At 49.9% G+C, this 25,704-nt stretch overlaps 1 protein-coding gene across 2 annotated transcripts in view; it reads left to right on the forward strand.

Annotated features, from left to right (window-relative positions):
- Window positions 1–25,704, forward strand: part of UNC5D (unc-5 netrin receptor D) — a 94,066-nt gene that overhangs the window by 40,528 nt on the left and 27,834 nt on the right. For both annotated transcript variants that reach the window (XM_088068415.1, XM_014259528.2), the window contains exons 2-5: window positions 376–594; window positions 5,721–5,864; window positions 8,591–8,694; window positions 25,339–25,519. In XM_088068415.1, coding sequence (XP_087924541.1) covers window positions 376–594; window positions 5,721–5,864; window positions 8,591–8,694; window positions 25,339–25,519 — 648 coding nt within the window. The remainder of the gene's footprint in view (window positions 1–375; window positions 595–5,720; window positions 5,865–8,590; window positions 8,695–25,338; window positions 25,520–25,704) is intronic.

Here is a 25,704-nt window from a genome sequence, read left to right on the forward strand (position 1 = left end):
GAGGGCGCTGGGCTCATCCCCTGCTGGAGGAATTCCCTTGGCCTGATGGCAGCTGGGGATCACAGTCCTGAGAGGATGTGCAGGAGTGGTGAAAGCTTCTCCACTCACATCCCGCAGCTTCTGAACCCCCAGTTCCCACCTGCGGGGCAGTTTTCTGCTGTTTTGGGGCACTTTGACAGCTCTTACACTTCAATTATTTGATTTTTTTCCTCTGTGTGCGTTTGGCCTGGCAAAGCCCAGCCCAGCAGCTCTGCAGGCACTCCTGGTGTAAAACCCATCCTAAATAAAACCCAGAGCTGGTTTCTCCCTCCAGCAGTGAAACGGGACTGTGGAAGAAACGTGAAAAACGTGACTTTTCCTTTGGTTGCCTTGCAGGAAATGAGAACAGCGAGGCCCTGCCCGAGTCCATCCCCTCAGCCCCGGGGACCCTGCCCCATTTCCTGGAGGAGCCGGACGATTCCTACATCATCAAGAGCAACCCCATCGTGCTGCGCTGCCGGGCCGTGCCCGCCATGCAGATCTTCTTCAAGTGCAACGGGGACTGGGTGCACCAGAACGAGCACGTGTCCCTCGAGAGCCTGGACGAGGCCACAGGTGAGCCAGGAGCTGCTCCCGGACACATCCCAGCGGGAATCCCAGCGGGAATCCCAGTTCCAACCCCGCCAGGGAGCTCTGCAGGGAACTGGGCTTCCTCTGGTTCAGTTTGGAGCAGGAGCTGGAAATAGGGAAACTCCCGTTTTTATGGGATTTTTGTTGGGTTGGACCCTGGAGTTCGCCCCCAGCCCCAGCCAGGGCAGGAATTGAGTTGGAATAACCCGAGCAGGAGAGTTCCACAGTGTCCAGTGGGTGTGGAAGAGAAGAAGAGGAGAAGGGAGATGTTTGGGAGTGATCAGGAGATTTTATCAGCTCCGAGCAGAGCCTGGAGCCTTTCTCATTTAGCTGATAAGTATTGCAGACCAATTTAATGCTGTGGCTCCACAAGTCTGGTTGTTATTGCTTTCTCCCCTCTCCCCTCCCAGCATTGCTAGGCAACCCCCAGCCTTGGCAGCAGCTCTCTGTGTACAACACCTTCTCCAGCAACACAAGAAATTCCTTTTTTAGAGGCAAAAACGCCATTTAAAAAGAAGTTGCACCTCCTAAAGTAGTGCTTGGCATTCTTTTGAAGTGACACATTCTGAAGAAATTTCGTATTAAAGGGTTTTTTTTTTTTTTTTTGTAAATGCTAATCTGAATGAATTTTAATTTTTGCAGTTACCTTTTCAGAAATAATTTAATAGGCATAACCTTTACTTCTGAAGGCACTGCTGAATCAATATGGGAGAAATGTCGTCCCTAAAAGCTTTCCTTCCATATGGTTACAGCAAATCTCTCTGTGAGTGCTGCAATTATGTTTTCTAAGCTTTGGGTTAATAACAGAACAAACCAAGATTGGTAACACGAGGTGGTGTTTAAAGGACATCACTGGGGTTTGAGACCCGGAGCAACAGAGCTGGATCATGGATGGTTTGGACTGGGAGAAAATCCAAATCCAATCCCTGGTTCCGTGGGCAGCTCCCCTGAGCACAGAAACGCTGCAGGGTCGGGCTGAGCCCAGGGCTGGAGGTGCCCCAAAGGTCTGGACCCAAAACACAGCGTGGAGCAGGCAGGGCAGTGCCCAGGAGTCCCAAGGTGCCAGGAGGGTCCTCAGGGCACAGAAATGCAGAGGGAGGCAGCAGGGAAGGGAATTCTCTCACCATGATCCCCATCCATAGCCAGGAATCAGCCTGGAGCTCTTCCTCAGCCTCCAGGAGCAGCAGCTGTCGGAGCTTTTGGTGTGGATGTGCCCTCGTTTCTGGAGTCCAGCCTGTCCCCAGGCACAGCCCAGGTCTGCTGCCCTGGGGGCTCCAGCTGGGAAAAACCGCTCTGGGATTTGTGCCAAAAACGGGATTTTGGTTAAAGGGGATTCTGGGGCCTCGCTGCACCGAAAGGCTCCGACCCTCCCCATCCTTCCACTGCTCGTGTGGGATCAAAACGCTGCATATGGAGAAGGGAAGAGCAGCAAGCAGAGCCCCAGGCTGGAGGAGGCTTGTGCTGGATGGAGGGGACGTGTCCGAGCACCGTGGGGGCTCCTGGCGGAGGGGAGGCACTGGGGGAGCCCCAGGCAGGGACTCCCCACGCTCAGCTTTGTCACCAGCACGGGCACAGAGCCCAGGATTTCACGATTTTGGTTTTACAGGAGGGGAATAAAAACCTCAGAGTAGCCCAGCAGTGTCTGTGAGGAGGAGCAGCAGGACAGGGAGGGTTTTGCAGCGCTGCTGCCTGGGGATGTCTGGAAGGCTTTGCCTGGAGTGTCCCTGTGGTGTTTTTGCTGCTCTGCCTCTGCTTTTCCTGTTTATTCCCAAGCATGGCAGAGCAGGGACTTTGTTCTCTCTGTGCTCTGCCTCATCAAGGGAGAGCCGAGTTCGTGGATGCTGCTGTGATGAAGGTCTGGTAATTAAGTGCTGATTAATTTCCCTCTGCTGCATTTCCTGCACACTCCAGACCCTGCCCGGCTATTTCAGGCTGGGGTTCAGCAGAGGCTCAGCCCCGCTCGCACAGTTTCCTTGTCTGATAACTGGAAGGATTACAGCCATAACTGCTGTCAGTGTTTTTCTCATTTAAACAAATAAAGCTGACAAATGCCGAAGTTCTCTGCAGCTCCGTTGTGTTTAGTACACGGAGAGCAATTATTCATCTGCTGCCAGCACCGGTCTGTGCTGCTCGAGCATCCAGCAGAGCCCATTAGCATTTCAGTGCCACAGCCAGCACTTGATATTCTGCACGGCTCTACTGTAAAACAAAAGATGATGGTTCTAATTTGCACAATAATTTAAAGGGTTGGGCTCGCGGTGCTTATTGGAGTTATTGGAGTCGCAGGTAAAATGTCGCTGTGGTTTATGAGGTGCCTGCTTTGATCGGAATGGATTTTTCAGCCGGTGTCACTCCCCATGAACGATTTTCCTGGCGTTTCCCGAGGTGCACAGGGAGGTGGATATGTTTGCTGGTGAAATACGGGGGTGATAAATGGAGAATACTCCTCACCTCCCAATAGGTTTGCTTCCTGTCGTTGTTCCTAAAAGAAATGGAAATTGCTGTACTTTCTCCATAAACAAAGCACAACTCCCCCCAAAGACCCCCTGCTCTCCAGAGGTCCCGTCCAACCCCAACAACTCCGAGATTCTGCAGTTTTGGATGCATTCATTTTGTCCATGGGTGAATTGGGAGACCTTTAAGAGGACCTGAATTCCTACCTGGCCCATTCTCAAAACGCTGAACCACCAGCTTCCCCAAACCGTGCGCTCTTTGTTTGCCACACTAAATGCAGGCTGATTTATAGATTAATTAAACGCCGTGTCAATGAAAGGAAGAGCTGGGCTGGAGAATATTCCACCTTAATAAATCTGGAGCTGTAAATGCCTGAATTCACTGACGCCTGCTCAGAAATTTGCAGCATCCAGGAGCCAAGAAATGGCTTCAGCTTCTCCAAAATTCATCATCAAGTGATGCCTTCTTTTTGTTTGGTATCAAAATCCTGTCGTTGTGAGCAGGGGCTGTGCTGGGGCAGCTCCCACACCTCTGTCTGTGTTTGCTGCTCCCAAAATCCCCAGAGCAGCTCGGGAGTGAAGGGAGCAGTGGGGTCAGCACAGCTCTGCATGATCCAGGGAGAGTTTTTCCCCTCAGGAAGCTGCTCCTGGTGGGAACGAGATCCCAAACCCTCCACCCTGCTCTGTCCCCAGCACTCCCGTCCTCTCGGAGGGAACAGAAGCTCCAGTGATGGAGTTTCTCTCACCTTAAACCTGTACAGACCACTCTGCAGAACGTTTTAATGCCAGAATCCAAGGATTTCTGGCTGGCAGAGCAGGGATGGTTTTGTTTAGGGGGTGCATTTTCCTGGCAGGGTCTCTGGCAGAGCCTTTGTTCCTCTGGGTTTGTTGTCACCGTGTCAGGAAATAAAGGGAGGCTTTGTAAACAGTTTTGTTTAAAATGGCATCAACACAGGGGAAAACAAAATGCAAATAAAAGCAGCCAAGAAACCTGTGTTTGTTTGTTGCAGGGGGAATAAATATTTGAGGGACTGAAGGGGTTCTGGAGACAACTTGGGGAACTGTCAAGGGTTTGTCCCTGTCTCTGGGTTTCACTGTAAGCCAGCCTTAATGAAAAGAAGAAAAAATCCCCTTTTCCTGTGGCTGGAAAAGTATCAAATATTCTGTATTTTTGTACAGGATTTAAAGCTTGTCTGAGCTTCCCCTTTTGGAGCATCCCCAGTGAACCCGGTCCCTCCTCCTGCCAGAGGAGCACAGCGACTTCCCAGTGCCTTTGAGGAGTGGCTGCCCAGCTGTTAATGATGCCTGAGATTAAGTGGAAGCCAATTTTTATGGAGTTCAGGTTTAGAATTCTTGCTGCTTTATAAACTCCACAGGCATGAAATACGGCGAGATTGGGTTTGCCTCCATTTCCAGTGGAGGGGAAATAACTGCCTGGGGACTGCACCGGAGGAGAGAGGAGCAAGAACAAGGCCTGAATGTTTTCTATTTTCATTTAATGTTTTTCTGACTCTTTCAAATGGTTCCCAGCGCCAGGCTTGGCTTGGATTTCCTCTCCCCAGGCTGTCATGCCAGGTGGCTGCAGGGCTGGGGAATATCCCAGGGGTGCCACACAAAAAGTGTGGGAGGATTCTGGAGCTCTGGAATTTACCCTCAGCCTCTGGCTGGGGGAAACGCTCCTGGTCCGAGGGGCCGCGGTGCTCAGCTCCCCCAGTGCTTGAGGGAGGTTTGACAGGGCATGGAGATGTCGTTTAAAGACATTTTTATTGCACCTGATTGAATTCCAGACAAACATCCTGGGTGAAGGATTCTGAGGGAGGAGCTGCAGAGATCACGGTGGGGGCAATTCCTGGAGCCCGGTGCCTTATGAGCGCTCATCTTACAGAATTCCACTAGTGGCACTAATTGAAGTAATTAAGGCTTTTCCCTGGCTGCAAGCGGCAGTGCTGGTGGAAGGGCAGGTTTGGGTGCCTCGGCCTCGCCCCACTGCCTGTCCCTGCTGACTCTGTGTCCTAGTTTAGGGCAAATTAGGGAGGAAAACTCCAAATGGGGGTTTCCCCAGGGAAATGACCCCTCCCCACCAACTGGTCCGGGAAAGAAAAAAAAAAAAAAATCCTTGGAGAGAAGTGGAAAAAGCTGTTTATTTAACAAAAATTGAGTAATATTAAATAATAAAACCTCTTGCTGTTCGATGGGATGGCAAGTCTAGGAAGAAAAAATGTCCTTTCCATGTGGTGTAGCTCGGCTCGCTCAGGTTCTTATCAGTCCTTTCGGTGCTGGAAAGTGCCGAGGCCCAAGCCCCGGTGGGCCCCAGACGTGAGCTCTGGGTGTTCAGTCCAGAGCAGGCTTGAACAGATCCAGGAAAAAAGGGAAAAAACAAAGGTCCAGGGAACTCCTCTGCCTCAGCTAGCTAAAACTAACTGAAAGCCAGAGAGAAGCTCTGTCCCGCTGTCTGTCTGTGCTGCAGACACCACAGTCCAGGAGCGGGATGTGTGGGAGTGATGTTTTTCCTTAACACAAACTGCGCGCTTCTTCTTCCCCCTCTCTTGCTCTCAGAGCCAGTCTTAAAAGCACAGAACTTAATATATAACATAAACCAGAGGATCGGGGATACCAGTATCATAAAGTCACCCCAGGACACTCTGCCTCTCCCCGCAGGGCTGAAGGTGCGCGAGGTTTCCATCAACGTCACGAGGCAGCAGGTGGAGGATTTCCACGGCCCCGAGGATTACTGGTGCCAGTGCGTGGCCTGGAGCCACCTGGGCACCTCCAAGAGCAGGAAGGCGTCGGTGCGCATCGCTTGTGAGTAAATCCCGCTTTTCTGGGGCTCTGAGGGCTGGGGTGCTGGGTTTGGGGTTAAACTTCCATGGATGTGGTCAGGCAGGAACATCCCAGGAGCCACAGGAGTCAGCAGAGATAAAAACACCTTCCCTCCTTTCCTGGGATAAACCCATCCCCAAGAGGCTGCCACGGGAACCCTGCAGGGCCCTGAGCTGCTCTTGGCAGGGAACAAACGATGGAGCTGCTGACCCTGGAGACTTTAGGGAAGGTGGGGGATGATGTTCCACTCCTCACGTCCTTGATGAGCTGTGGGGTCGTCACTCCCCTCCCACAGACCCCGCTGGGGGCTGCACAAGGGGAAATGCTCCAAACGCCAGGGGGACAGCAGAGACACAACCCCAAACACGGCTGTCACCAGGAGCTGCTCCAAGCCTCGTCCCATTCTTGGAACCAGACCTGGGACGTTTTCCTGGCAGAACAGGAGCCTGACACCGCCCGTGCCAGCAGAGAATTCAGGATTGCTTCCCCCAACCTGTGGTGAACCCTTTTCCTTTGAACTCCCAGCTCAGATCTTCCCTTTCCTCTCCTGGGAAAGGAGGTGCAGCCTGCAAAAAGCTGTGAGAAACATTCCCTGGGAGAGGAGGGCAGGAGCAAAGGCAGAACCTGAAGGGAGACTTTGCAGGGAGTGCTCCAGCTGTTCCTGACAATTTAAAAAGGTGTCTTTTAGCAGGGTAAACATTTGACAGGATAAAACAAACATTTGTCAGAAGTAAAAGGACAGTGTAAGAAAACCTTCATTTAATTAATGGCAGAGTTTTTTGTTGGCTGATTCAGTCTGAATGTCTAAATATGTGTAAATTCAATTTTTTATTTCACTGCATTAACTGTCGTAACACTGAGCCAATAATTCCCCTGCATTGCCGAGCTGAAAGGACCTTTATCTGAATTGAATTTTTATTGACTTTTCTCCGTGCTGTGATTTCCCAGCCCCACAAAATGGCAATCTGAGCCAGGCTCAGCAGGAGCAGGAGCAGCAGGAGCCTTTCAGCCCCTCGCTGTGGGATCAGCTCTTCTTCCCAGTGCCCCCGAGACCCCATTAACCCCACAGCGCTCTGGAGAGGCTCTTCAGCTGGGCCTGGAGTGTTCTGGGGGAGCCTGGAGGCTTTGTGTGGGAGCTGAGCTCCTCTCTGCCCGTTCCCAGGCTGTTTCTGCTCAAAGCCGAGTGCTTTGGTGGCAAAAGCAGCGGTTTGGGAGGGCAGAGGTGAAGGGGCTCCTCAGGCACAGCAGGAACATCCTGGGGTGGGATTTATGGCTTGGGGAACACCCTGGGAGGGTCAGGGATGAGACCCTGCAGGTCCAATCTCTGACAGAACCCAGAACGTTCTCCCAGCGCCTCTGCGATGGGCACTGAGGAACCGGCGGCTTCATTTCATCCCTTTATTTCAATTTTTCACCGAAATCCCGAAGTTTCTGAATTGTGAGGCAAGTCCAGAGTGTTGCAGCACTTTATATTTCTCCGAAGAAGCAGGTGAGTATTTCTTTGTGATAGTGGGGAAGGCAGAGCAAAGGGATCCTGCTCCATTTTTCACCCTAATAAAGGCATTTGTAGGCACAAGCGCAGGCCGGCTGTTAAGGAATGCCTTTTTAAAGAGAGCGCTGGAAAAGAAATTGGTTGTCTGTGGAGGGAAAAAAATCAACATTAAGAAAGAATCATGGAAAGGAGCATGAGGGACTGTGAGCATCTCCCTGCAGCCAGCAGCCTGCTCAGAGGGGTCTCGGTGGCTTTGGGAATGGCGGTGCCAGGGCTCTATTTCATCAGCTGTGAGCAGGGCAGCGAATGAAGTCAGTAAATCCCCACTGTGGGACACTGGGAACACGAGGAGAGTTCCTAAAGGAACCTCCTCCAGCAGGAAGGCACATCCCTGAGGGTTTCCACAGCGAGGGGACTCCAGGTATTCCTGGGAGAGAGCCAGTGATCCCGGCTGGATCCAGGTGCCCTTTGTGTCTGTTCTGCTCTGCCCAGGCACCCAGAGGTGCTGCAGCACTGCCAGACACTCCTGAAGCTCAGTTTGCACCGGGGCAGCCGTGCCTGCAGTTTGTCCCCAGCCTGGAATTCGGTCACAGGTTGGACCTGATGATTTCAAAGGTCTCTCCTGACCTGGTTCATTCTGGGATTGTGTGAATTGCTCCCAGCCCCTTCCTCCTCCTCCTCCTCCTCCCTGCAGCTGTCGGGGTGAGATCTGCACAGAGCAGGGTATCAGACGCTGCTCTGAGCAGGGCAGGGCCCAGCCAGGCTGGATTCTCTCGCTCCCAATCCAGTTCCAACGCCCTCGATTCACCCACAGCACCTGGGGCTCCCACCTTGTCCCTGCTCTGAGCTCTCCAGTTGTGGGAAGGCTCTGGAGATGGGAGGCACGGCTGGAACCTGGGCCTGGCGCTCTGGCACAGCTTGTGTCAAACACAGACGGCCTTGGAGAGTGGAGGAATGGGAACACAGTTGAAGGTGGTGGGATCCAGGGATCCAGGGTGTCCTGGGGCTCTGGGATGCCCAGTGCCACACTGGGAGTGCCAGGATCACTCACCCCACACCCCCTCGAGCTTTGGGGCAGGAGTGCCAGGGGTGATGAATTCTTGCACCCAAGGAGTGCCAATGGTGAGGAATTCTTGCACCCAAGGAGTGCCAATGGTGAGGAATTCTTGCACCCAAGGAATGCCAATGGTGAGGAATTCTTTGTCCAACCCTGCAGATCTACGGAAGAACTTTGAGCAAGACCCCCAGGGCAAGGAGGTTCCCATCGAGGGGATGATTGTCCTGCACTGCCGGCCCCCCGAGGGCGTCCCTGCGGCCGAGGTGAGGTTTGGGATGGGCACAGGGGCACAAGGAAAAGCTTTGGGATGGGGGAAGGATGGGGGAAGCAAAGAGCTCAGCTCCTGTGTGGTGCTGGAGGTGTTGGTCCAGGGCTCTTCTCCCCCAGAATGCTTCAAGTGTCCTTTTTCGATTTGCTAGGTTCACAGAAGTGTGGCTTTTTATCCAAATTCCGGACTGTTTGCTGAGAAATCCTGCTTTTCAGACAATTTTCATGTCCTGTGCTTCCAAACTGAAAGCAGATTGTTGCACATTTTCCCAGGAATTACTTTTCCCCTCTAAAAACAAGACAAAGTAAAAGGCGAACCTAAAAATATTATGATAAATGGTTGCTGGGGAGAGAAAATCTGCTGCAAGTAATAATTTGGTGGGGTTTGGCTTAGCTTTAAACAGGCTTTTTGTGATGAGAGCTGGATCTCAACAGGAAAACGATGGGGAAGCCTTAAAACGGCAATAACCAGGCTGCTCTTGGAGGGAGAGATTCGAAGTGGGTTGTGTTTAAAAATCCGCTGCAGGGGCTTTAAAACCCAAGGAAATGTTGAATTTTAATTGCACCCTGCAGTTCTCTCCAGCACCTTCTGGGGAATGACAGCAGTTGGATCACTCAGGAGTTGGTTTTGCCCCTTATCCCCAGCGTGGCTGGGGTTGGTAATAACTGAAGGAAGAAAAGGAAAATAGACCCCAGAGAAATGTGTGCTTTTAGTTAATGAGAAGGGATTGCAGCAGATGTCCCTGGAAATAAAGAGGAGAAATGCAGAGACACCATCAGTGAGGCAGAAGTGCTAAAGGAGAGGAAAATGAGGCAGAGATGGGCTCAGTGAGTGGCTGGATTTGTGTCCGGGTTTCTGGTGTGCTTTACTCTGTCAGAACAATTTCTGCTCCGACCTTCTCCTCAGCTCTGTGGTATTTTCACTCATTACCAGGAAAATGGATGTTGCATTGCAGAGAATTGCCAGGATTGCTGGATGTGTGCTCTGGAAAATGGATCTGGTTTGTAGATAAAACAAAGCTCCACAGGTGTGACTCCCCAAACATCCTCAACCTGATTGAATTTTATTGAGAATTTTAGATTTCTTTGAACTGGCAGCTTTACATTCCCCACTTAAACAGGGAGTCTGTCTTCTATGGAAGGCAGGAATTATGTCCAATGAAAACCTGACATTTTAATTGCTTGCTCCAGATAAAAGTGGTGGAGTTCCAAATGAACCCTGATTTACTGCTGTTGACAGTAAAATTGTTATTGCTGCTAATAAAGCTGGTAAATCTCACCAGGTCAGATTTGCTTTGCCCATTAAAACATCCCATAAAGGCTCGGGCTAATTCTGGGCTCATCGAGGTAAAGAGTCTGCTGCAAATAATTCAGCATCTTTAGAAAGTGGGTTAAACATGTTAAAGCAGCCCTGGCCCTGGGCTGGGGGGATAAACTCAGCTTTATTTCCAAGTTAAAGGACAGCGTGCCCTGATTAACACACGGCTGGGGAACAGCTGGGCCACAAAGGCTCCCTCAGCGACGGCTCCGCTTTTCCGGGGGTGCTGAGGGCTTCAAACCCCAGCGCTGGCAGCCAGTCCCTGGTTCTGATCCAGGAATTGATTTCATTAGAGTTTGGATGCAGCTCTGGATGGAAACATAGGGCTGGAAATAACTCGGGACAAAGGAGCTCCTCTCGTGTTCCATGAGATGCAAAGTGGGAGCTGACTGGGGCATTGTCGGTGTTTGTCCAACCCAGAGCCAGATGGAAACGGGAGGGAAGGAGGCTCCAGCCCATCCCTGCTCCGTGCCAGAGCCTCTCCCTCGGCGAGGGTTTGGTTATTCCAAGTAGAGAACTTCAGGAATGCTGTTAGAGTTTGGTTATTCCAGAGCTCCAGGAATGCTGATAGAGTTTGGTTATTCCAGAGCTCCAGGAATGCTGTTAGGGTTTGGTTATTCCAACAGAGAGCTCCAGGAACGCTGTTAGAGTTTGGTTATTCCAGAGCTCCAGGAACACTGTTAGAGTTTGGTTATTCCAGAGCTCCAGGAACACTGTTAGAGTTTGGTTATTCCAGAGCTCCAGGAATGCTGTTAGAGTTTGGTTATTCCAGAGCTCCAGGAATGCTGATAGAGTTTGGTTATTCCAGAGCTCCAGGAATGCTGTTAGAGTTTGGTTATTCCAGAGCTCCAGGAACACTGTTAGAGTTTGGTTATTCCAGAGCTCCAGGAACACTGTTAGAGTTTGGTTATTCCAGAGCTCCAGGAACACTGTTAGAGTTTGGTTATTCCAGAGCTCCAGGAATGCTGATAGAGTTTGGTTATTCCAGAGCTCCAGGAACACTGTTAGAGTTTGGTTATTCCAGAGCTCCAGGAACACTGTTAGAGTTTGGTTATTCCAGAGCTCCAGGAACACTGTTAGAGTTTGGTTATTCCAACAGAGAGCTCCAGGAATGCTGTATTCCCACAATCCAGGCACATTCCCTGTGCCTGCCTCCACCCCTCAGGGCTGGGGAGGGCTGGCCCAGGGCAGCCTCTGAGCATCCCCTGCAGTTCAGACACTTCACACCTGGAGTGAAACCCAGGTTCAGCCCGGTTAGTTATGGGAACCAGCCCCATCATCAGGGATAGTCTTCCCTGGAATTGTTTTATCTGGACCCAGAGGTGCTGAAACTCTCTTAAGCCTGAAGCCAGAAGCTTTAAAAGTAAATGTTCTTGACCTACCCTAGAGCCTGGTGTGAAAATTCCTGCCATCAGCCCTGAAGGTGTGGAAGGCAGGGATATTTTCTAGTGGTGGCTGGCACAGTTTCCTTGAGTTACCTTGGATTAACTCCCCAGGATGGTGAACCTTTGTTTCCCACTGTTCCTCTCCCCGTTCTGGCCACTGCTCAGATCCTCTCACCTGGCACTGATGCTGCCTTGGCTGGTTGAGCTCCCAGCAGCTCCTGGTGCTTGTTAGGGAATCTCTCATCCTCTCCCAGGGTGCTGATGGCACTGTGTGCCCTCAGGGCCACCCCTCGCCCTGCCTTTGTGCCGGAATGGGAATTTGGGGATTTTCCTGGGCAGCATGGCTGGCCCAGGGCACCTCTCTGTGCTAATCCCATATTCAGTTATTTAGCTCTGGGGTGGGGCAGCAGGGATTGCACAGGGATCCCAATCCCAGCTCCCAGGAGGGTGTTTAGGCAGAATTCCTGCAAATGAAGTTTTGTTGGGAGCAGTGTCTGTTGCTGCCATCTGTTCCAGAAGGAGAGAGCAGCAATGGGAATACCCAGATTAAGTTTGCTTTTACACATGTTCATTTCTGCACACAGCAAGTATAAAACCAGTTGCGAGAACGTGGATTAAAGGGCTGGATCCACAGTCTGAGCGTGTCTGAAGCAAAAACAGCTCAAAACCCAGTTTGTGTAAATTAATTTCCCAGCAGTGGAAGCTGGTGTGACTCTGAGGCTGCTCTGCTCACACAGCTCAGTGTGGTCAATGGTCTTTAAGCTGAGTAACACAGCAGTGAGAGCAAAATCCAGGGATTACAAATAGGGAGCAGCAAAACTCCAATTGAGCTCTGCCAGGGCTGCCTCGGGAGCCCCAGACCCGCTGGGCAAGCCCAGGGTGAGGCTGCCGTGCCCTGGCTCCCTCAGCAGCACATCCCAGCTGCTCCTGCTGGCCACACCTGGAGAGGGCCGGGGCAAGGAGCAGCTCCCTGAGCCTGCAGCCCCTTCCCAAGGATCTGATGGCACTCACATGGAGCCAAAGTGCCCCTCTGGTGCTGGAACTCCGTGGGTGTGCCTGGGCTTGGGAACACCAAATCCTCCTGTGGCAGTGGGGAGAACAGAGTGACTGAGGTCCTGCCTCATGTGTTACCCCTTCAAATGGTCAGGATAACCTTGGGGAATGCTGAAAGCGTTCTGGATCCAGGGACAGGCACCTCCCTCTGAGTAATGTACCCCATCCTGGAGCTGCTGCTTTTCCAGGGCAGATCCAGCTCAGCTGCCCTCAGCCTCTGCAGCCCACCCTGGATACATTTCTGATCCTATAGCCCACCCTGGATACATTTCTGATCCTATAGCCCACCCTGTATGTATTTCTGATCCTATAACCCACTCTGGATACATTTCTGATCCTATAGCCCACCCTGGATGTATTTCTGATCCTATAACCCGTCCTGGATGTATTTCTGCCCCTATAACCCGTCCTGGGTTTATTTCTGCCCCTATAACCCGTCCTGGGTTTATTTCTGCCCCTATAACCCATCCTGGGTTTATTTCTGCCCCTATAACCCATCCTGGGTTTATTTCTGCCCCTATAACCCATCCTGGGTTTATTTCTGCCCCTATAACCCATCCTGGGTTTATTTCTGCCCCTATAACCCGTCCTGGGTTTATTTCTGCCCCTATAACCCATCCTGGGTTTATTTCTGCCCCTATAACCCATCCTGGGTTTATTTCTGCCCCTATAACCCATCCTGGGTTTATTTCTGCCCCTGCACTCTTTGGGAGCAGGTTTTCCATCTCCAGAGTTCTCTACAAAGCAGGGAATGAGATGTTTTTACACAGCTCTGCTTTGGGGAGGTGCTGGGCTTCGGGGCACCCTGGGTGCATCAACACAGCAGTAAAAGAGGAAGAAAACCCAAATTCTGGTGCTGGGCAAGCTGGAAAAGGCTTTGAAATCCTCTTCTCATGCATTTACATAGCAAGCAGAGAGAGCTGGTGAGCAGCTGTGCTTGCAGGCATCGGCACCCAACCCAAATAAATTCAGTTTTTATGAGTTAAGCATGGAAATGAAAAAGAAAATTCAGCATTTAAATAGAGCAGCTGAAAATCCCCCACTGAAGCAAATGTTGATTCAAGTCTGGAGAGTCTCTGCTGGCACGGGCTCGGTGGGACCGGAGCCCTTCCCCTCACCGTTGTTATAGATACATATATTGTTGGCTTTTCACAAATATTAAAATGAATGTTATGTGTATAAGAATGGAAATTTTTGTTGTATTAATATAGGTTTTTTTATTTCTGTTATTGATGAAACTTAGAAATAGTGGTATAATACATGTATGTTAGGCTATGACATAGCATTAAAACAAAAACTACTTTTGTTTGTATAACCCAAAGACTGAAAAAGATAGATGGAGATCTTTTCTTTCTTTTGTAAACTCTCTTATCCAGATGAGGACAGCAGTGACCAGAACTCTGGGGGAGGAATTTATTGCATTTCTGGTATCAGGGAATGTAAATCTCGGTGGCTCCAAGAAGATTGATCCATTGGGAAGGGGGCAAGAGAAAACTGAACAGAAGAACCCCAAAGATCCTAAGCAGAATGTCTGAATATGTGTGAGAATTTATGGATATGAATGAGAATTTATGGATATGTAGCAAGGTTCTGTTTTTAAGGGACAATCCTTTGTCAGTGAGGTGAATGCAGAGACACCCGGCCCTATCTGTATACTTTACTTTATTTTTAATCCTAATTGGTTTTTTGTATTAAACTTTTAAATGCTATAAAAATTATGTGAACCTCGTTTTTCACACCGTTGGTGGGAGCTGGGCTGGGCAGGAGTCAGCTCTGGGTTCCAGCCCGTTCCCAGGGAGATATTTGGGAAGTGTGTGCAGGAATTGTGTGCCGTGGCTCGGGGTGTGCTCCTGAGGGCCAGGGGAGACCCTCAGGGACCCTCTGGGGACCTGGGCCTGGCTGGGCCCTGGGGTGCTTCACTCCGCAGGAAAACATCCTGATTTTGGCACTGCTGACGGTGGGGAAAGGGAGGGAAGTTCCCTCAGAAACAGGGGCTGGAATGTTGATTTGGTCACAGTTTGGCTGTGCAGGCCAGAGCCTCTCCCCTCCCAGGGCCGACCTTGGTGCTGCACACAGCCGCTGCTTTGGGGAATTTCGGGAAGCAATCTGGGAAGGGAAGAGAGGCTCCTCTGTCCCGAGGACATTGCTAAAGCTGTGTTTGCCAGGGACATGCAGCATTTCCTCCAGGGATCACCTTCAGCTCCCCTTAGAGCCCTCACACATGGCCCTGGCACCAGGGAGAAACCCTCACCAGCCTCATGCAGCAGGAACAGAGCACTGAGCTGTGAAAAACAAGGTTCACATATTTGTTTTTTTATAGAATTTAAAAGTTTAATAGGAAGACAATTAGGAGATAAAAATAAAGTATACAGATATGTCTGGGTGTCTCTGCATTCACCTCACTAACAAAGGATTGTCCCTTAAAAACAGAACCCTATTACATATCCATAAATTCTCACATATTCAGACACTCTTCTTAGGATTTTTGATGTTCCTCTGTTTAGTTTTTCCTTGCCCCCTCCCCAATAGATCAATCTTCTTAGCGCCACTAGGTTTTATGTCCTCCAATAATGGGTGCCATAAATTTTTCCTTTGGAGGGCTTGGAGGACTGCTTGTCTTCATCTGAACAAGATAATCTTAGGATGCAGAGGGTCTCTGACCAACGTTTTAGTCTCTGGGTTATATAAACAAAAAGCAGTTTTTGTTTTAATATCATGTTATAGCCTAACATATATATGTATTATACCACTAAGTTTCATCAATAACAGAAATAAAGGAAACCATATTAATACAACAAAATTTTCTAACCTTATAACATTCATTATAATATTTGCAAAAAGCCAATAATATGATATGTATTTATAACATGAGTCACCCTCCCCAGCCTGCACAGTACATGGAGTTTTCGAGGCAGAACGCTCCCCACCCCAGGGCAGGGCTGGTTTTTGGGTGTTTGCTGTGTTTGTGTGAGTCTGGCCCATTGCTCTGTTGCTCCCCCAGCAGCTGCTCCTGGCTCCCAGCCCTCAGGAGCCTCACGCTGCTTTGAGGTGGCTGCGAAAAACGAGCTTCACATGATTTTTATAGGATTTAAAAGTTTAATAGAAAAAGACAATTAGGAGAAAAAAATAAAGAATACAGATAGGGCCGGGTGTCTCTGCATTCACCTCACTGACAAAGGATTGTCCCTTAAAAACAGAACCCTGCTACATATCCATAAATTCTCACACATATTCAGACATTCTGCTTAGGATCTTTGGGGTTCTTCTGTTCAGTTTTCTCTTGCCCCCTTCCCAATGGATCAATCTTCTTGGAGCCATCGAGATTTACATTCCCTGATACCAAAAATGCAATAAATTCCTCCCCCAGAGTTCTGGTCACTGCTGTCCTCATCTGGATAAGAGAGTTTACAAAAGGAAAAAGAAAGTGTCTCCATCTATCTTTGTCAGTCTTTGGGTTATACACACAAAAGTAGTTTTTGTTTTAATGCTATGTCATAGCCTAACATACATATATTATACCACTGTTTCTAAGTTTCATCAATAACAGAAATAAAGAAAACCATATTAATACAACAAAATTTTCTAATCTTATACACATAACATTCATTTTAACATATGCAAAAAGCCAACAATATAATCTGTATCTATAACAGGGCACATCCTCAACCTCCAGCGCTGCACAAAACGCCGGCTGTGCTCAGCTCCTGGCCCCGGAGCGCGGCTCAGCTCAGCCTGGAGCCCGTGAGAGGGAAGCTGCAGCAAGCGGGACCCGTGCAGGGCAGGGGGGACGTGTGGGGAGCCCCAGCAGAGCTCAGAGCTGCCTCTGTTTGCTGCCCAAGGTCTCCCCTTCAGCCACCCCAGCCCTGAGCAGCTTCATCAAGGGGCAGTTGTGCAGCCCTGCCCTGGGTCAGGCAGGCAGGGCCAGGCTGCAGCCAGAACCTCGGGCCATGGGCTGGCTTTGCTTCCTGTTCATCAATTCTGACCTTTTTATAGGCACTGCTGCATTCTGTACAGCACAGGATAGAAAAAGAGCTTTTGTTCCTTCTCTTTCTTTCTCTTTTGTTCCTCTCCTCAAGTGAATTTCATGACACATCCTTTCTTTATCTTCTTAGCTGACCTTTTGGTGTTTCTTTAAATAGGTTTTCTCCAGTCTGTGCCCTCTTCTTGAAGCTCTTCATTTTTGGGGGAGAAGGCACAAAAAAGGAAGACTGGGGTGGTGTTTAGTACTGATGGCGTGAGAGAAGAGTTTGAGGTGTCCCCATGTTGTGAAAAGTCCTTCCCTTGCAGGGCCCAGAGACCTGCTCAGCTCACCCAGCTGCTCCTCAGAGCTCTCAGCTTTAAATCATCCCCCAGGTGCTCTGGAGAATGAAGCTGTGAGCTCCTAAACGGGTCCAAAGCCCTCCTCACCCCTGAGACCCCCCTTGTCCGTGATGTTCTGTGTCCCTGACTGGGCTCAGAGCTGCTCATCCCCATCACTGTCCTGAGCAGCTCCGGAGGGATTTCACATCCACAGTGCTGGCAGCTCACCCGTCACCCTCCGTGCTCCCCCGAGCTCAGCAGAGGGATTTCCTCTCTCTGGGCTGAGCTGGGGTCGGTGACAGCAGCGTTTCCTCTGCAGTGAGGAGCAGGGACAGCTCGCTTGTCACCCTGAGCAGCTCAGGAGGAACCAGGCTGAGTGACAGGTCCTGCAGCAGGCAGCAAACACAATGAATTCCTTCCACCGCCTGCTTCCCCCAGCCCTGCGGCTGCTGTCAAAGCACGGCTGAGCTGTAACCTGGAAAATCCGTGGTCAACACCCATTTAATGAAGTTTGGGATAATCTCTGGGTTGTGTGTTCGGCCTTATTAGTGCTTCAGAGTGTAAAATATTAATTCTGTCGGGTACAGCAGCAAAAAAAAAGTGTTTTGGTAGGTGATAATCCTTCAGGCAGGTGTGCTGGGGTGCTGGGGGAGCGTCACTGCTGCCTCCTCCAGCGGTGACAAACGGGCTTCGGAGTTCTCAGCTGTCAGGGCTTGTTCCTGTTTCATTCAGTGGGCTTGAAAATCAGGTTTGTAAATGTTCCCTCGACTGGACAGGGAGCTGCCATTCCCTGCACGGGGGTGAAGCTGCAGGAGGGGTTTGGTCACCTCCTTGAGGCCTGGGTGTGATGAGGAAATGAAATCTGCAGGTGTGAGACCGAGAAATGGGGCTGTGAAATGGGGCTGAAGCTCCCCCAGGGTGGGGGCTTCATAAATTCTGTCACCATTTCCCTCTCCTGTCCCTCAGCAATGTCCCTGCCCTGCTATTACAGCGTCACAAAACCCTGACACGAGAGAGAAATGTTCCTAAACCTCAGGCTTTCAAATTAATAAACCCAAACCCAAGTTTTAGCTTGCTGGACTCTGTTTATCTTTACCTGAACGATGCTGAGGGGCTTTGGAGCTGCAGGGAGGAGCTGGGGAGGTAATTCCTAGCTGGAAATCTTGGGATGGAGAGGGGAGCAGCAGCAGGAGCCAATTCCCACCTGGAAATCTTGGGATGGAGAGGGGAGCAGCAGCAGGAGCCAATTCCCAGCTGGAAATCTTGGGATGGAGAGGGGAGCAGCAGCAGGAGCCAATTCCCAGCTGGAAATCTTGGGATGGAGAGGGGAGCAGCAGCCAAGCCCATTGTGAGGCACGAGGTGCAAACCTGAGCCTTAAAGTTCACCCCAAATCCCTTTCCTGTGAATGCCCCCTCAGACCAAAGCTGAAATTTGAGCATTAGCAGGAACTCGCAGCTCTCCCGACACCTCCTGTCTGCTCCGCCTGTGGTGCAGCTCTCACGAGTTTCTGGTTCTTTTTGTTTGCTTTGTTTTTGTTTTGGGTTTGGGTTTCTTTTGTAATAAAAGGGCAGCTGTTGTGCTAAACGATTGCTGATAGTTTACTGTTACTGAACTATTACTGTTGAGTGCTCTGCAGAGGTTTGTGAAATACTCTGAAATATCTTTATCACATAATATATGCATATATTTAAGATTTAAATGTGTTGTATCCACCGCTGCTTTCTCAAATGTTTAACACAGATTCTGACATTTTAATGGAGTGCTGTAGATGTTCCCAGGAATATCTGCCTGAGCTCCAAGGGTTTATTTACCGCCAGGGCTTTTAATGGAAATGTAAAAGCATTTCTCTTCTGGGCAGCACACATTCCACCGCGAGCACATCAACACAACGCCAAACCCACATAAAATTCAAAAGCTGCGAGGACTCCAGAAGCAGCGAGAGCCTGTTTTACATAGGTTTGTGTATTTATGGGGCTGCCACACGCTCGCTAAAATGGGCAGGATAATGGGGCTGCAGTAAAACACCCCGGCAAAGCAGGCTGAGAGTCGCAGCCTGCCATGAATCGTGCTGCAGCCACAGAGCAGGGTGGGATTGCTCCGTGCAAACAGCCTGCATTTGTCCAGGTGCTTATGGATCCTGCCTCTGCAACAGCAATATTTGCTTTGCTTTTAAGGGATATTAGTTACAAGTACAATAAATGTGCTTCATTTCTCACCGGAGATATTTCACTCTCAGGACCCAGCCCGGGAATGTGCAATGTCTCGTCTGTGATTGATCTGATATTTAGATTGCGATTTTTAGCTGCTTTTAAGAGCAAATTCATAATTTTTATCGTTTCCCATTCAGCAAAGATTGAGAGCTGTCGTAGCTCGTCCAGGACATGCTGGTCTGCACTGATTTTATAACGAGGGGGTCTAATGACGTGTCAGCCTCTTCATTCTATAAAACCTGGCCTCAGTTAAAGCTGTTTTGTTTGAGGTGCTTGTTGTGGACAGCACAAAACCAGTTCCATTTCCAAATTCCATTTATTTTATGTTCTGTTACACCTTCAGCCACACTCTGCCCTTCCTCACCCGCTGCTCCAGGTGTTCCTGTTCTGTGATTTATTCTGGCAGCAGGGGAATTTGGGGTGGTTTGAGCTCCAGGAGTGGTCAGGACTCCCCAGGGCTGAGGGCTGAGCTGCTCCTCCAGCCTGGAGCTTCTCCAGCTCTTTCCTGCCAGCCATGACCACCCCCAGGTCCTGCTGTGCTGTCCCCTGTCCTCGACCTTGCAGCAGCATCTCCAGGTGCCTCTGCTGCTGATTTTGTCCATTTTGCAGCCCTTGGGGGCACTTCAGGCCCTGCACATCTCCCCTTCAGTGGGCACAGCCCTTGGGTGAGCGGCTGTGCCGCCTCTCGGGCAGGCAGGGGAGCTGTGCCCGGGGTTTTCTTCCAGCAGAAAAAATGTTTGTTTTCCTTCTGCGATTTGGCTGGTTGTGAATAAATCAATACAGCCAGGAGGTAGCGAGGTCATGAAATAGAAATGCTGGAGCAAAGCACTTCTGAATTAGATTGCTAAACTGAGAAGAAAAAAGACGGGAGATAACTTTGTAGTTCCCCTGAATAGATAATTCCTTTTTATACAGACATGTGCTCTGGGGCCTCTCTGGGTTTGATGTGCTGCTTTGCAGTGGTGTGTGTTTTCTCTTGCCCTGTTGTCAGAAATGTTTTTAATTTTGAATGCTTGAACATGAAAGGATAAGTTGTGAGACTTTATCATTGTGTTTGTAATCATGGGGATGATTGTGTGAGCGAGTCCTGCAGGGATTTGGGAAGTTCAGGGTGAGGGAGGTGGGGACTGAAGCAGCTGGAGGCCCCACCAGTGGTGACACTGAAATGCTTTAATGGTTCGGGAATGTTCTGCCTCTGGGCACAGAGATCAACACCTCTTTTAATCGTGAGCAGCATTAACAGAGAAAGCAGGGAGTTGTGACTCTGGTGCCTGTTGCATTCAGTTCTCAGTGTCACAGCCAAGTGTCCCACATTTGTTAACTGACTGTTGTATTTCTGTAGAGTTTGGGGTTAAATACTGCTTCCAGTGTGGCCACAAAGATGATTCTGTAACGAATCTAAAGGTGTTCAGTGATCTCTCAGGTCCCTCCCAACCCAGACCTCACAGCTGACCCCATCTGAAGGCTGCTAACAAAAGGAACATCATCAGGTATCGATGATGGCCCAGAACGTGAGAGAACAGTGGAAATACAGCCTTGGCAGGCGTTGGTTTCAATTACTGAAAGCTTCCTGTGATGATCTCCTTATCTCCAAGCATTTCCTGTATAAATGTGATCCTGCCTATCAGGACACCACGTTAGCAAAACCCTGCAAACATCATCACCAGCAGCCTTATCTAAAGAGATAATTCAGTGTCAGCAGCACTTGAATTACCGTCCAAAATCTGCGCCCTGAGAACCGGTTTGGAATGAGATCCCTGGATTTCTCTGTATCCTGCAATCCGGAGCTATTTGGCAAAACAAAAGTTGAGGCTCAGCTGCTCACCTGCACTGCTGAGCTTTGCAGGGACGGGGATTTGAGCTGCAGCAGGATAATTTATCTCTGCTCACCATCAAATCATTGAAGTCAGGCCGTGTGTGTGTGCTCCATCCCACTGGGAAACTCCCATCCCTAATGACCTTTGGGGTTATTAATGCTGATTTGTTCATCATTTGTGTATGGAGATAAAAAACAGTGCTCCAGTTAATGGTAGACACTCCAAAAATAGGAATAAAGATAAACTTATCTGGGATCTGATGATGTCTTTACCAAGCAGACAAGGTACCATTAGCAGTGGCATTTTTAGCAATGGCTCCTTATCCCAGGGATCCAAAATAGCCTGGCTGAGTCAGCTCCTTGCCCACCTCTACCACTATAAATTGATGCACACGTCCAGGCTGTCACCTCTCCCTGTACACCGATTCCAAATCATATTTTAATTGCATTTTGATGCAGTCCCTCCCCTGGTGGCCTGCGCTCCCCTCTCTGGATCTTCCATCAGTGTGAGTGTTTGGGATTTCAGAGGAGGAGCTGTGGCCTGGCGTGGCCACAAATGAGGATTTGTGGCCACAAATGAGGATTTCTCCCCTTGCTCGTGGAGGTTTGTGCAGCAAAACGTCCCTGCCCGCCCTGCAAGGGAAATAACAACACAGGAATGGGCATGGAGGTCTCAGCTGATCCCTCTGGCCACCACCAAGTGCATCCCCTCAGGGCAGAGCCTTCTCCAGCTTCCCCAGCACGGCCCAGCCTGATTTATGGGTTAGTCAGCGTGTCAGATTCCTGTAATGAGATTATATATTCAATCTAATGAAGGAAAAATATGCTTACCAGCCTGGTGTGACAGTGCTGTGATTAAATGATTCAAGAACAGAGTTCCCTCAGTGGATTAATTAAAAAAAAATACAGCAGGTACAGCTGACCTGCTCCGGGTGTTGTGAGGGGCTCTGGCACAGGATTAATGGCTTGTGATGGTGTTGATAAAATAATGACAATAAAGGCAGGGAGGAGTGTGTGAAGCTCTTGGGTTGATGTTAAACCCCTCCTGTGGGTTTAACATGATCTGTGCTGGTGGAGGTTTCCCCTCCTGGTTTGAGTCCCAGGGTGGAAAGGAAGAGAAAAGTGCGACAAAAGCTCTCGGAATGGGGTCACCTGCCCTGCCCATCCCCATCCTAATTCCAGCCAGAACACTGAGGAAGATCCCTCCAGCTTGAATTTTGAGGAGCAGGAGTTCCATGTTTGAGGAAGGTGAGGAGTTTTTTGCTGCTTTTCCACCTGAGAGAGGAAGAAAAGCATCACCATGCACTGTGCTACCAGAGCCCTTTGTGCTGTGCTGGGTCACCTTCCCCACCTCAAACCCTGGGACTGGGAGCTGCCTGGGGGCTCAGTCTGGTTGGAATCTCAGACAAGGTCACCAAAAAGAGCCAAAAATTCAGTCCCAGGTTTGGGATGTTTGAATGTCCATCAGAGCAAGCGGTGAGGAACTCTCAGTGGATGAGTTGGGATCAGCTTTGTTTTTCAGGGAGAAGAGTTCTCTAACTCCCATAATCTGCCCAGGCTCTGGGGTGCTGAGCTGATTTTACTCTGATAATGCCATAAGCTGGTCTGTGATAATTGCTTTCTGTAACTGGGACAATTTATGATGATGCTAATTGGGCTGCTGCCACCCAGGGAGGGGCTGAGTTAATCCCTGCCTGTCCTGGAGCTGCAGATCCCGATGTGATCAGCCCTCCTTGGAAACTGAGGGAGGGGGGGTTAATTCTGAGCAGACTGAATTTCAGATGAAAAAAACCCAGATCTTTTTCTACCAACCTACAGCATTTTATATCAGGTTTAAAGTCTGGTTCCAGATCATCAGACTAATTCTTAAAGGGAAAAGGTTTAATTCTGTTACCAGCAGCTCTGTGATCTCCACGGTGAGGGAAGTGAACTCTGAGGAGTTCTGAGTTTGCTCTTCAGGCACTGCAGTCCAGACCCCACGGCTCATCCCAGTGGGGGAGATGTTTTAGGTTCTGCTTTTATTTTCCCTGGTTGCTCTGTGAGTGTTTTTGCGGGGGCTGAAGTTTGCCAAAGGTTACATCCCTGCCAGTGACAAACATCTTTTGTCATCACGACTCCTTTAAATGTATTTTTATCCCATAAATCCATCCCTTGGTTCTCCATCTTTGAAAGCCTCCATCTGCTGAGGCAGAGCAGGGGATGGCCTTGGATAAACCTGGTTTTCCTCAGGGAAGGGGGGCTGGAGTGAGGGGAGCACTGGCAGTGCCATCCTCCCTGACGAATCAGGCTTTGATCTCACGTCCCGGCACTTTGGTGTTTATGTTCCGTCTGTTTAATGTTCTCCCTTCGCCGGAATCATCGTTCTTTTAAATGCTCTGCTTTACTGTAAATGTTTTAATGTTTTCTGCTCGCCAAACCCCACATTCCCAGACTCAGCAAGCACAGGATGAGCTCCCTCCAAGGGTGAGGGTGACAGGAACGGGGACCTTGAACCCCTCTCCCCACCCCAAAAATCCCCTGGCCCAAGGAGAGTCAAAATTTATAAACACACTTGTGAAATAATGAACTCTGGGAATGCTGGCCGTGTTTGTCATTTCTCTGCCCATTTCACTGCATATAAAGTGTGTTCACCATCGAACTCCTGTCACTTGATTTATGCCCGTGTGGCTGCTCCATAATTTAAATTGAATTCCTAATTTCTCTCCTGAAACCCCCTCAGATAATTACTGTTAAGGTTAACTGCAGAGGGGGAACTGAATAGTCAGTGGATTAGTTGGTTGTTCTGAGTCTTAGGCCACAGGAAAAGGGAACACAATCCGGGGGATATTGTCCAGGGAAGGGTTTGGCATGGCTGGAAAAGCTCTGGCATGGCTGGAACAAACTCCCGGGGATATTGTCCAGGGAAGGGTTTGGCATGGCTGGAACAAACTCCCGGGAAAGGTCTGGCACAGCTGGAACACCTCCCAGGGATATTTTCCAGGGAAAGCTCTGGCACAGCTGGAACAAACTCCCGGGGATATTGTCCAGGGAAAGCTCTGGCATGGCTGGAACAAACTCCCGGGGATATTGTCCAGGGAAAGCTCTGGCATGGCTGGAACAAACTCCCGGGGATATTGTCCAGGGAAAGCTCTGGCACAGCTGGAACAAACTCCCGGGGATATTGTCCAGGGAAAGCTCTGGCACAGCTGGAACAAACTCCCGGGGATATTGTCCAGGGAAGGGTTTGGCATGGCTGGAACAAACTCCCGGGAAAGGTCTGGCACAGCTGGAACAAACTCCCAGGGATATTTTCCAGGGAAAGCTCTGGCACGGCTGCTTTTAGCACAGCTGCTTGGTCCCTGCCTCCGAGCTGTGGCCAGGCTCCTGCAGGCACAGGGGAAGTGTCCCCTGGCTGGGAGGGAGGGTTGGATGTGGGAGGACAGAGGGATGGCAAAGGGATCACAGAGCTCCAATCTTTTCCCCACTTTCAGTGTGAAATGTGTGAATTGAACCTCGCCCTCAGGTAGCTCACATTTGCACAGATGTGTCAAATCTTGATCTAATTCCATTGCCACCGTGCAGGATGAGGTGCCCCAGACCTGGAGCCTTTTCCAGGTGGGTTTGCAGCCCTTGGCCGGGATGTGCAGGGCTGGATCCGTCCCAGCAAAGCCGGGAGTGCTGCTGTGGAGGGGAATCTGCTGCCTGGCACCAAATGTAATTGGCTTTGATGGTCAGTGTTTGCAGATTTGTTTAGGAACTGGAAAATGTACAAATTGCAGCCCATCTGCGCAGAGCGGAGTGCTAATGAATGCCTGCAGCTACCACAGCCATAAGCTCATTACCACAAAGTTCCAAGTCCTTCCACAAGTTGCTAAACAAGGTTATTCATCTGAACGGAGTGGAGAAGGGAGTTTGACTGCAGGGCACAGCCAGAGCTCCTCCAGATCTAGAAAAGCTATTAGAACAACCCCCCGTTCGTTGGTCTTTTAATAGAATCCGTTGATTTTATTTCTATTTTTAATTTTGCTCTCCTGTGACAGCAGCTTGCCATGCCTTAACTATTTTCTGTTAAGGTTTGGAGTGGAAAGGCGCCTTGCGGGTGACTCCTGGGTGTGCTGAGGGATGCTGGGTGGTGAACTGGAGGAGATGGATTGGAACACATCGTACGCAGCGTTTCAGGGGCTTTATGGACCGTGGCAGCAAACACTAATGGTCTCTGTTCTCTGGGTGTTTGTGTCAGCTGGGAATCTGTTATGATGACTCAGCTCTTCCTCTGCGTGCCATGTCAGGCCATTTCATCTTCCTGTTTCTTCACAAAAAAAAGTGGAATTAATAATAATTATTATCTGTTTTATAGAACTGGTAGTTGTCCAAGTGTTTGAACATCCAATGCATGGTGCAGCAGGAGCAATATGTAAAAATATTTCCTATTCTCTCTTGGCTGAGGTTTTATTCCACGTTCCTTGAGGAAAAATCAGCTTTTCTAAGTTACCAGCCAAAGGAAGCATTTCCTCATCCAGTTAAGGAGTTCATAAGGCCTTTGGCCTGCTCCACATTTTCCTGTGCTCCTCCCTGCCAGGTGGAGTGGCTGAAGAATGAGGAGCCCATCGATTCCAACCTGGACGAGAACATCGACACCAGGGCCGACCACAACCTCATCATCCGCCAGGCGCGCCTGTCAGACTCGGGCAACTACACCTGCATGGCTGCCAACATCGTGGCCAAGAGGAGGAGCCTGTCAGCCACCGTGGTGGTCTATGGTCAGTGACAGGGCTGGGGGCCAAGAGCAGGAGCCTGTGGGCCACTGTGGTGGTCTGTGGTCAGTGACAGGGCTGGGGGCCAAGAGCAGGATTCTGTGGGCCACTGTGGTGGTCTGTGGTCAGTGACAGGGCTGGGGGCCAAGAGGAGGAGCCTGTGGGCCACTGTGGTGGTCTGTGGTCAGTGA

This window comes from Pseudopodoces humilis, chromosome 30, assembly GCF_049639895.1.
Source record: "Pseudopodoces humilis isolate 2021_Gansu_Grassland_sample_001 chromosome 30, ASM4963989v1, whole genome shotgun sequence".
Classification (NCBI taxonomy): Eukaryota; Metazoa; Chordata; class Aves; order Passeriformes; family Paridae; genus Pseudopodoces; species Pseudopodoces humilis.